The 13,285-nt window shown below is 35.0% G+C and overlaps 1 protein-coding gene across 2 annotated transcripts in view; it reads right to left on the reverse strand.

The window, feature by feature from the left end:
* LOC129002386 (roundabout homolog 2-like) overlaps window positions 1–13,285 on the reverse strand; it is a 339,513-nt gene that overhangs the window by 313,291 nt on the left and 12,937 nt on the right. For both annotated transcript variants that reach the window (XM_054430135.1, XM_054430134.1), the window contains exon 2: window positions 10,864–10,938. In XM_054430135.1, coding sequence (XP_054286110.1) covers window positions 10,864–10,918 — 55 coding nt within the window. In that variant the 5' untranslated portion in view covers window positions 10,919–10,938. The remainder of the gene's footprint in view (window positions 1–10,863; window positions 10,939–13,285) is intronic.

The following is a 13,285-nucleotide window of genomic DNA, read 5'->3' on the forward strand; positions in this document are numbered from 1 at the left end:
GTGACATAGGAATTACAGTGTAAGGACCAGAAATTAGTCTGAGATCTGCGCGTGGCGGAATTCAGTCGCCCGTCAAAACACGATATTAATTAAAACATTCCTGAGAAATTACGAGAATTTCGTCCATTACAATTGTACGCCTCAATTATAATTTACAAGCCAAGAACGCTTACGTGTTTACCAGTGCGTTATGCGTATATAAATGTTGTTTAGGGTGGGTTAAGTAGGAAGATATTGTAAGTTCATTATATTATAAAATTTCAATTATAGTATTTCGTGATAAAATATATTTTTTTACAGTTACAAAAAAAGTCTTTGCTAGTTGAATAAAAAAAAAATGACAATCGTACTATTCTTATTGGTAGGCCTATTCGTGTTTTCAGTTGTTCATCGCCTTCGTAAAACACGAACTCCACATTTTAAATACATCGTTTTTGTACATCTTCAACAGAACTCGTCCGTCTCAATGACAAATACTTACTTGTTTCCTGCCTGCTATTTAGTATGGACTCGTTAGAATCCCTCTTAATGTCAAAATTTTACTAACCATAATTATTTCTTTTAGTTAACATGACGGTATATCTCAAATTGAAATACACAACTCCTTATTCATACCCCTATTCTAAAAACAGTTTTTATTAACATACAGATTTGCCTATGTAGGAACAGAAACAATTTATAAGAATACTAGGTGGCGTTCGCAGAGGCATCCACAAAATTGAGCGGAGTCATCATAGGTTTATATTATATTGTTTTGGTCATACTGCAGTAATAACAGTCATTTTTAATGCATGCGTTGCGGGTCTAAAGTAGCATTTTTACTCTTTAGAAGTGAAAATAGTTTTTACTCTTTAGGAAGTAAAAATAGTTTTTACGCCACACTACATTATTTTCACGAACTTCCCACGCAAGTATTCAAATCAGAAAACAGCTGTTTGCCGCCGGCTTATTTAAATGGGGTTTCATTGCGTAGTACTGTAGGCTACTGTAATGAGTTTTACCGGACACCAATCAGCTGATTATACTGTATTTAGGTGGCAATGGGTGGTTATAAACAAAAACATAACCTATCTTATAGGTTATGACTAGTGATTTTTAGTCCTTTAGTTGGTGGAAATATATAAGGATTTGTACAGATTTAGTAGTATGGCGTAAACTATCGTACGTAACTCGTCCAAAATGTACGTGTACCTGACTCGACTTCGTCTCGCACGGGAACGACCACACTCGTCCAGTAAACACTTATTTTCAGGACTAGTAACGTAATATACTATTATCCTCTATGGAGTAAAAATCAGCTGTTGTCAACTCAGTTGTAAATTACTATTATAAACGATTGCATGTATCGAAATATGTATCGATTCGTGCTTCGTAATTATTTTAACCTACAGTCTACAGTCTCTTCCCAAAGTGTTTTAGCATTGCAGATACATTAATCCATTCCCACACTCAACACGCTCACCTTTACTACTTCCTTCACCACCCCCTACGTCGTGGACCTATTTCCCTCTCTTCCCATAGCATTTTAGGATTGCAGATACATTAATGTAATTGCCAAAGACAGTTCCCACACTCAACACGCTCACCTTTACTACTTCCTTCACCACCCCCTACGTCGTGGACCTATTTCCCTCTCTTCCCATAGCATTTTAGGATTGCAGATACATTAATGTAATTGCCAAAGACAGTTCCCACACTCAACACGCTCACCTTTACTACTTCCTTCACCACCCCCTACGTCGTGGACGTATTTCCCTTTCTTCCCATAGCATTTAAGGATTGCAGATACATTAATGTAATTGCCAAAGACAGTTCCCACACTCTGCACTGCAAGCCTTACTACTTCCTTCACCATTTCCTACATCATAGACTTGTTTCCTTCCCTTCTCATATAATTTTTGGATTAAAGCTAACTGCCATAGACGGTGTTCACACTATGCTCATACTTTACTACTTTCTAAGCCATTTCCTACATCGTGGACCTGTTTTCATCACTTTCCATAGCAATTTAGTATTTTAGATACGTTAATCTAATTACCACAAACATTCCCCACACTCCGCACTGCTAGCCTTTACTACTTCTTTCACCATTTTCTATGTCGTGGGGATGCTTCCATCCCTTCTCATAGCATTTCAGCATTGCAGATACATTAATCCAACCGCTACATACGGTTTCCAGTTCCCACACTCCACACTGCTCACCTCACTACTTCCTTCACCTCTTCTTACGTCGCGGACATGTTTCCCTCTCTTCCCATAGAATTTGAAGATTGTAGATACCTTAATCTAATCGTCATAAACAGATCCCACTCTCCGGACAGCTCGCCTTGACTACTTCCTTCATCACTTCCTACGTCGCGGACCCGTTTTCCTCCCTTCCCATAGTATTTTATATGATTGAAGATACCTTATTCTAATCGTCATTAACAGTTCCCACACTCCAGACTGCTCGCCTTTACTACTTCCTTCATCCCTTCCTACGTCGTGGATCTGTTTCCCTCCCTTCCCATAGCATCATAGGATTGCAAATACCTTAATCTAATGGTCATAAACAGTTCCCACACTCCGGACTGCTCGCATTTACTACTTCCTTCACCACTTCCTACGTCACGGACCTGTTTCCCTCCCTTCCCATAGCATTTTATGATTGCAGATACCTTAATCTAATCGTCATAAACTGTTCCCAAACTCCGGACTGCTCGCCTTTACTAATTTCTTTGTCACTTCTTACGCCACGGACCTGTTTCCCTCCCTTTCATAGCATTTTATGATTGCAGATACCTTAATCTAATCGTCATAAACAGTTCCCACACTCCGGACTGCTCGTCTTTACTACTTCCTTCAACCACTTCCTACATCACGAACCTGTTTTCCTCCCTTCCCATAGCATCATAGGATTGCAAATACCTTAATATGATGGTCATAAGCAGATCCCACACTCCGGACAGCTCGCCTTGACTACTTCCTTCATCACTTCCTACGTCGCGGACCCTTTTTCCTCCCTTCCCTTATAGTTTTTGGAATGCAGATACCTTAATCTATTCGTCATAAACAGTTTCCACACTCCAGACTGCTCACCTTTAGTACTTCCTTTAGCACTTCCTACGTCACGGACCTCAAGCTAGTGTCGTCATTTGATTATATTTATGATTCATACCGTTTCTGTTCTAATATCTGTGGAATAATGCTATCAGCTATTTCTTATTTACTGCATTCAAAAGTCAACAGCTGATCATATGTCTTTGTTTATGTGTCAAATACTGCTTCCATAAGGATTACATTGAAACTTTGAGACCCAGTGGGGCGGATTCCTGAGAGTTATTTTTAACGCCATATAGATGTTGGCACTCACCGATATGGTCTTTATCACTATCCAAAATTTGAAAACGATTGATTCAGCCGTCTAGGAGGAGTTTGCGTATTACGAAATGCATAAAAGTCGACGTATAAGAGCTTCGCTCGCTCCGCTCAATTATAAACATTCACTACTATTTAAGAAACTAGTTTTTTTTTTAATTTTCAGTCTTGTAATTGTTTGAAAGTTCTATCATCGATCTTGAATTTAAATATACGAACTTGTGTATTGTACAATGTTGGTTGTGAATTGACCTATTTTTTACTATAATAATTTGTTTCCTAAATGTCCTATATTTTTCCATTCCTAAATTGATTCAACCAAAGTTGTATTTTATTTTGCAATACCATCAACCCATCTCAACAGAAGATATTGACGGCAGAAGCCCATGTTTTGCCCCGTCACCCCCGCCCGAGACAATATCGGTTTTTGCATTCAAACGAGCTCGGCCCTGCTGAGGGGAGTTTTTACGAGCAATTTAGGAAGACTATCTTCGCATTAATATTTTTTATCAGACGAAAGAAAGCGTAACGACAACTTAAGAAACCCGTTTAGACTTTCATCGAAAAAAACGTCCATTGATGATTAAATTAGGGTAAAAACTCTTTACATTTTGGGTGATGCTTTTACCATTAGAAAAGCTTAAAGAGTCGAGACACATCAATTGCCTTAATCTAAAATCATGAATTTATTTGAGTGTTGATAGAATGTATTAAATTAATTAGCTACCACTCTTTTTCTTTTGAGATATTTTATTATTTTACTTGAGAGAGAAAAATATGGCAAGGTAACTAAAGGGAAACGTGCGGTATACGAGTTGGAATATGAGTAATATGCGGTAACAGCTCCCTCATTTTCTGCATCCACTCAATCATTTTACAATTTGTTTAACTATTTGATTAAGTATTACATGTATAATACAGGGTGTTCATTTGAAAACTTTCCATATCTGTTGTGTGCAAAGGTAAGGCTTTTAACACTTGTTTGTTTTCATTTCCCCCTAATTTGGACATGCCAAATCCAATAAAATTATTTTCAATTTCGAAAAATGCCCCAAAAGGGCCCAATTTGGGGGGTAGGGGTGCTTTTTGAGAAATTTTCAAATGTAAACATGGGTTGTGTGATACATCAATTTAAAGGTCTAATCGCCCCGACTATTTTGGTGTAATAAAAATGTAATTATCTTTAACCGTATTTACAGGGTGGGTCAAAACGTTTTAAAAAAGGACTTTGAAGTTAAGTACCGTATTACCCGAACTACTGAACGGAACAGCGCCAAATTTCTTTCCAAGCTTATTCTTGATCTACTCTTTAAGATAACTTGTAATAAGGGCATTTTCCATGTTATTTTCTAATTTTTAAAAAATCTCAAATTTTAAGAATAAAAGAAAGCTGAAAACTCAAAATTCTTAAATAGCAAGGTATAACAAATTTCATACCACGTGAAAGGTCCTTTTTTAACAAACATTTTACGTATTTAAGTTTTCTTTCTATCTCTTACCGTTTAAAAATAGCAGTAGAAAAACTGAATTTTCCATAGTAATATTGCAACTAGTTTTCTTATAAAACAGACAAAATTCGTCTCTAGACACATTTAATGGTGCATTAACTGAAGGATGAAGGAACTGAAGGACAATTCATGATTATTGATACCCTGATTGACAAACAAGTCATTACGTTTTACTTTGTGAAAAACAAGTCTTATAGCTGATGAGGACAACCTACATGTGGACCGCTTTCTGTAGTACCATTGACTAGTCAATGGTAGTACTAATTTCAAAAAGTACTATTTTCTGTAGTATCTAATCGAATATGGTGTACACTTAAAAAAATAGACTTTATTTTTACTTATTGGGCAGAACAAAAGTGTTTCAGGATAACTGCAAAGTGTTTAACAATAAATATCCAGGTAAGACCTTAAGTCATAAAGCTGTAAATGATTTAGTTAAGAACTTTCTGAAACTGGCTCAGTTACCAATGAGAAAAGAACAGGATGAAGGGTCCAAGATGAACTGACACAAGTAAAAGTAGTTGATCAATTTGTAATTAATCATAATACATGGTTGAGCAAAGTGCAATGTGTTTTGTTAGAAAACTAGTTATAATTTTACCATAGAAAATTCAGTTTTTCTACTGCAATTTTTAAACGGTAAGAGATAGAAAGAAAACTTAAATACGTAAAATGTTTGTTAAAAAAGGACCTTTCACGTGGTATGAAATTTGTTATACCTTGCTATTTAAGAATTTTGAGTTTTCAGCTTTCTTTTATTCTTAAAATTTGAGATTTTTTAAAAATTAGAAAATAACATGGAAAATGCCCTTATTACAAGTTATCTTAAAGAGTAGATCAAGAATAAGCTTGGAAAGAAATTTGGCGCTGTTCCGTTCAGTAGTTCGGGTAATACGGTACTTAACTTCAAAGTCCTTTTTTAAAATGTTTTGACCCACCCTGTAAATACGGTTAAAGATAATTACATTTTTATTGCACCAAAATAGTCGGGGCGATTAGACCTTTAAATTGATGTATCACACAACCCATGTTTACATTTGAAAATTTCTCAAAAAGCACCCCTACCCCCCAAATTGGGCCCTTTTGGGGCATTTTTCGAAATTGAAAATAATTTTATTGGATTTGGCATGTCCAAATTAGGGGGAAATGAAAACAAACAAGTGTTAAAAGCCTTACCTTTGCACACAACAGATATGGAAAGTTTTCAAATGAACACCCTGTATAACATTGTACTCTAATGCTAGTTTAGGATCAATCACGCAACCCTAATAGCGGTTACAAAATTACTTTGTAACTAAAAGAAGGGTTTTTGTGATTCAACAATGTAGGGTACAATGTAAATAACACATTTTGTAAAATTACCAATGTTTGTTAGAAGGTTAACGTGAAATTAGTGACAAAAACAGTTGAAAATTCTCCGAAAAAAAACCACATTTTACAGTGTATTTACAAGAAAACTACTGAAATCATGAATTTGTAAATTATTTCCACTATTTGACTTATTGCCAATTAACATAAAATTTGAATGCGATTCAGCTAACAAGAACACATCCTCTTAATATTCACTAAGGAACAAGCAATAATATGCAAATCGTCAAGTCCCCAAGTGCCACCATAGGGCGAAACGCGTTGGCAAATTGTAAATTATCGCCCAATAAAAGATCAATTGCTGAGGGGACGGCGAGACGGTGCGAGAGATCGTACACTGAAACTATCGAATAATCGATAAACCATTGATTTACAACTCGCTAGTAGAATATGTTAGCGATTTATTAAATATACAATACGTTAACTAATTTCTCTGTTAGCTTGAAACAGTGTTATTTTATTCACCGGTTGTAAATTTAAAATGCGTTTACGTCTTACAATAGTTTCTATTTATTCTGTATTCGTTACGAGGGTGTAAATGTATGCAAAAAAAAGATAAGCAAGGTGATAGACCCAGTAAAAGAGTGTCACGAAAAAATGCAACCGTTACTTAAAGCTGCCATGTGCAAGGTAAAGAACCATCTCCGAATCAAAAAAGAATTATTGTAATTTAATTGTTGTGAGAAGAAGGTGAACGAAGAGAAGGATGATAAAAAGTCACTTGTCACAGTGAATCCACAGTAACTTCTGTTGACCAAAAGAAACTAATTTCGATTAATTTTCCTATTGGGCCTAATGAATATTGTATTGTCAACTAGAAATAAATAAAATGTCACCTTACCATATTTCAGGTGAATATATGTTTTATTAGATGTTTTACCGTCCGACTTATGAAACTAGTTTGTGAAATGTATTACGGAGACTACAAGTGGTCGAAACCGAAACCATCGATTAACCAAACTATCGATTGAACAATCGTTGGGTGTCTGCCAACTGGCCTGTTGTATATAGAATACAATCGATTGTTACACGATTAGACCACCGGCCGAGCTAAGCTGACAATACTTCACCAACAGATTGTGTAAGTAATCCTGGGTATTTTATGGTGGTTTATATAGCAAGTATCGTATTGTTGCCTTAGTTCCACCACTCAGCACTAAACATGTCACCGACCTTAGCATTAGCTATCATTATAGACGTCGAGTGGGCCTAACTGCTATTGTCTTTACCCTCTCAATTCTCCCTACAGTTTGGTCTTTCCGGCTCATTAATGAGTTTTATTGCTTTGTCACCGGTCGAGAATGATTAGGTGGAAAATTAATTCCTCATTGTGTGTTATTTGAGTTTCGTCATAGGAAGTGGATGGATTCGGTATACAATTAGTTGGACTTTAAATTGTTATATAATTTGTAACTCAAGTTCTTCCTGCACAATAAATAATTGTTAACAATTTCAGTGGTGCACGGGAAGAGCTAAGGGTCAACTTGGTCCAATATGTTTCCGAATGGGAATTACAGGTAAGTCCATTTCAGTTTTGCCATTGAATTAAGAACACCTTTACTATGGTCCAAATATGACGGATTTCTGGGCGAAAAAGTATGAAAGCATCTAGAGGCAGTGCATTATTTGTTTATTTTATTTTTCATTAACATTTTTAGATGTTAGAAAAGTACAAATAGTTGTAAGTCAATCGCTATTATTTCGTATGGTGAGATTTTAAACAGATAAATTAATCAAAGATTAAAAGACAAATCAATAAAAAAGATAGTGTTATAATGGACGACAATGTATCAATTCCAGTGTTCCAGTCGTAATAATTACACCCATTACAGATGATTTTTGAGTTATGTGTGTACTTTTGTACTTGTACACGTATTTCGATACTGTAAAAACACAATTATAAATAACTGACTAGAGAGTTGTTTGAAACAATAATAAAGTCAACAATTTCATAAAAAAAAGTCCTCAGACAACAATGTTATATTTTACATATTCCACAACACATTAAATTTAACAAAATATTTTTTTGTGAGACACCTAAAACTGGGTTGGGACGAAGAGTATATTTTAATGGGGACGTTGTATGTAGGCCACGCAAAATAAAATTCTCTGAGAGTTGAAAATATTCCGAAAAGAAGAGAAACGACACAGTGACAGTCTCGTCACGGAATTCATGAAATATTCTCGTCGCCGTTAAGTTAAAATTCTCACACCTCACACACCCTTACTGCTTTACTGTATGCCTTGCGGCTATAACAGTATTCGTTGAAATTACTGCGTACAAAGATTTAATTCTTGTAATATTGATAATGAATAACCTTGAATCGATTTTAAAAAGTAACCTGGTATGGTGTATATAACTGAAAAGTATCATTTATCATGCCTCTTCAATTGTTAGTAAATATTTATTTGCGAGGATTGATTTTAAATGATATTTGCATTCAAACAACTAATACTACCAACAACATGCATACCCTAAACCGATACTTATTTTCAAATACATCCAAGAAAACAGTATCATTCATATTAATATGGATTAATGGGGGCACCTCCATGCAAAGATGAAAAAAATAAATTGTCTGTAAAGTATTTTTTATTTGTTTTCATTGGACCGATCATAGTAAAAAACCCGATAACGACTTTTTTCAAGTTCCCAGGTTTGTAATAGCTTCAGCTCGTTGAAATCAAAACTCTTGGTTAAGCTTGTTTTCAAGTATTTTAATCTATATATGAATACATGTTAAGTGTTCGATGAAGACCTATTACTTGTGTGGCAAGTCTTTCTAATGCTCGAACCAGGTATAAACGACCAATAATCAATCTTTTAGATACAGTTTCAAACCTTAAAAAGAAAATGATTTTCAACCGACATTTTTTTTAGTAATGTTTTTCTTTTCTATTTTAATTTCTCTTTATTTTTTTAAGCTGTCCAAACCCGGTTTTCATAATCTCAACCTTTTGTTTTGTCAACCTTAACATTAGGCCTAAGTTACCTAATTTATAATTATAAAATAATCTAAGTTATACCTAATGAATTATCGATTTGTATTAACATTGTAATAATATTAATTAATGTTAATATTAATATATAGCCTAATGACAAATTACATCTGGGACTAGAATATATTACACAGGAAATCGAACCAGCTACATTCATATTTGATCCCAATCATTATAACCATCCAGCTTCCCAACCTCTATAAACTTCTATTACATACATATATTTCTCTTTCATGAATTCATTACTGTAACACCATCACCAACCATATTTGACAAATTATTATTGGGAATTATAATTGAGCCACCGTTTATGTCATTAGTACCAGCTAGGGTGACAGAATATTAATTACCCAAGCCGTAACCCCGACCTGTGTCGGGGATTTGATGCATTTTGTCGCCGGTCAAAGTAATCCCCCAAAAGCCAACATGACCCGACCCGGCACGGCGTTTAATAGGGATCACTTCACGCCCTTGGGTCGTCTGGTACAAACGGAGGGTCAAAATTAATTGTCACGCTGAATGTGAAATTTTGAATAAAATTAGTTGGGTAATTCACTAGGGAGTCCGAATAACATTATTTGCTTCCAAAACATTTGTTTGCTTTCGTACTATGAATGTTACAATTTAGTTTTAGACATTCTTAAAAAATATATATATTCCTGTAAGTGTGATTTTGTATTTGTTTCACAGTCAATGTAATTTTTTATTAATTTTTTTATTGGTTTGTAAGGTTTCCCAATTTTATGGTATAGCTGCGTCTTAAGTATTATTTACACACCAGTCATAGTTATCCAACTTGATAACCATCATAGACGATTAATTACGTATTGGTTTTCAACAGTAAATAACTTAAGATTATACGGTTAATCAAATATATTATTGCAAAAATATATTACGCACAGCACATATTGGGTCAGTTCAACAAGTACCTACAATATTAAACATAGATTATTGTCAATATTTATTCAAAATACAGTACAGTAGTAACTCTTGGTGTGTCTGGTTTTTCAAATTCGTCTTGGCCTTAATTTTTAATTTAAAAAAATACTAAGCCCTCTTTATAAGCTTAACGAAAGAGCCTGTTGTGATTCTTTATATAACATTTTCAATTCACGATAAAAATATAAAAACGTAAACGATTGTTATAGGCTACTGTTTTTTTTTTTTTTTTTTTTTTTTTCAATCCGAATGTAGGCCTACGTCTAATCTTGCTCATTATATACTGCTACTGCCGTGTACAACCCTTTAAAAGATCCAAAGCAAATTACTTTTATCAAGTTAGTCCCACCCCTATCAGAAGTACTTCGCAGTTAATTCAAGAATCTGCAAAGTCATCGCCTCCCCCAACACCGCATTGTTACCTCGTCTGTGTACAGAACACAGAATCATACAAGAAAGCAAACGGTCTTATCGCAGATCCCCTAGCACTCCAAAATATTGCGTCTCCCCCACAATCAGAAGCTGACGGGAACGACTTGGAGGCTCGACCGGTGAATAAATGGACATGGGGAGCAGGAATTATTCTGAAGGTGGTGGAGGCGTGCGGTAGTTGTAGGGATGTTGGGGAGTAAGGTAAGGGGGGTTGGTAGCGCTGAGTCGAGAGTTGGGGCGTAGTCAAGGCAACACTTACCTCTGACTGTGAGACACATCAGCAACACGAGCACTGCAACGGCAACACTTCCCATCGCGGGGCTACCAATCCATACTGCAACAGAGAAAAATATTGTGTAGCAACAGTGGTGCCCAAACATAATGCAACAGAGAAAAATATGTGTAGCAACAGTGGTGCCAAAACACAATGCAACAGAGAAAAATATATGTGTAGCAACAGTGGTGCCAAAACATAATGCAACAGAGAGAAATATTGTGTAGCAACAGTGGTGCCAAAACACAATGCAACAGAGAAAAATATATGTGTAGCAAGAGTGGTATAAATTCATACTGCAAAATAGAGAGATAAATGTGTAAAACAGAGGTACCAATTCGTGTTGCGACAGAGATAAATATTGTGTAGCAACAGTGGTGCCAAATCATAATGCAACAGAGAAAAATATGTGTGTAGTGGTACCAAACTATACTGCAACGGAGAGAAATATATGTGTAGCAACAGTGGTACCAAAACATAATGCAACAGAGATAAATTTAGGTTGCAGAAACAGTAGTACCAATCCACACTGCAACAGAGAAATATAGTGTGGCAACAGTGGTACTAATAAATACTGTGATCGAGGGAAGTATATGTGTAGCAACAGTGGTACCAATGCATACTGCAACAGAGAGAAATATATATATGGCAACAATATTACCAATAAATACTGTGATTCAGAGAAATATGTATAGCAACAGTGGTGCCAATTAACCGAGAGAGAAATATATCAATTACAACGTGGAAATTACAGATTTAACGCAGATTCATACTGCATCAGAATGAAATACATGCATAACAATGCATATACATCACAATAACACTGCAATTGTCATAATAGGACCGCTAAGCAACAGGAAATATATGCAGTACTAGACAGCACACACGTGCTTCGCAACGGGGAATGGTTTTTAAATCTACTGTATGAAATAGATCCAGCATATATATTACAAAAATTTAATTAAATTGTACCACATTCAGTAGTTGATAATGAATTAAAATATTTATGTACTCCTGGAAAAATTTTATTTTTACACAGCTAAAATGTTAGCATACAAGAGACTGTACGCAGTACTATTTAAACACTTGTAGTGTGTCATCCAATAATAACAATCAATAGTTTTCCAAACATTATGATATTGATTATTTTCACAATAAAATGTATGAAGAACCAGTTATTTTAAGCCCTTGTTTTACTGAAGCTTCCCTCCTGGCATTATTCATCGATTTGACTGCCTTACCTTAGCTTCACGCCACATAAATTGCCTTTAAATAGAAATCCTTTTGGAATAAATTGAGTATCTGGCAAGGTATTATTTTTAGTTTTACTGTAATTGGAAATATAATAATTTTTAGCTATTACGTAGTTTTAAAATGAATATGTTACTACTTTTTACAAAGTTACAAAGTACACAGTTTAGTTGTTTAATATTTTCCAGACCTTCATTTACAGACCTTTTCCATTTTAACTACCGTACATCTAGCTGACTCTTTTCTTGTTGTACTCTAAACGTGTAATCTATTTTTTTAACAAGATGTAGCAATTTTACCAAGAAAATAACACATGATTCCACAACGTATCTCACAACACTCCAGAAAGAACGGAAGATCTCGTAAGAGGTTGGGAATACAAGCTACAATAGAAGCAGGGAGCCATAAAGGTATACGGTCCGTAAAATAATGTTCATCCCCACTGGCGATACGGAACGTCTTCAAGTGTGTGGTATTTATGTGAAAGCGGTATTATAGGTAAAATAAATATCACAATTTTTAATCTAAGTGTGTGTATTATGTGACTGTTTATCAAGTGAAAATAGTAGATGAGAGCTTTAATTTATTCAAAAGTAACATTTATCTAGAAGAAAGTCTATGATTCATTTTTGCTGTAGAAAAATAAATTTGGGAATCCCAGAGGAAAAAGTGTAAATTCTAAGCAATGGGTTTAGAAAATTATTGAAAATGTTTCTTCGTGAGTAGGCTTTTTCTGTTATTTTAGTATAACATTTCTAAGAAACGAAATTGCGATCTAATTTAAACAATGGCCAATATTTTATGTTTAAATCCAGTGGATATTGGCCAGATGAAAAATTTGGTTTAAAGAATCTGTGTACCAAATTTCAGCCTCCTAGGTAAATGGGAAGTAAGAGAATTATTATGAGTGAGTGAGCCAGTCAGTCAGTCCAGTGAGTCAGTGAGGCCTTTGCCTCGTTCTTGGAAGCGAACTGGCAACTTATACTGTATATATGGTGATGAACACTTTAACAACACTGCCACATTTAAAGTGCAAAATCTGTACCAAATCATCTGTAGCCAATTTTGATTTTGACTTCTTTTTAACTTTGAGTGCACAAAAGCAAATTTTTCTTTCGTCAAAAACAGTCTAGATGAAGGATGAGGAAGGATTAAA

Source organism: Macrosteles quadrilineatus, unplaced genomic scaffold (assembly GCF_028750875.1).
Source record: "Macrosteles quadrilineatus isolate MER2022 unplaced genomic scaffold, UCM_ALF_1.0 Scaffold_9__3_contigs__length_116548681, whole genome shotgun sequence".
Taxonomy (NCBI): Eukaryota; Metazoa; Arthropoda; class Insecta; order Hemiptera; family Cicadellidae; genus Macrosteles; species Macrosteles quadrilineatus.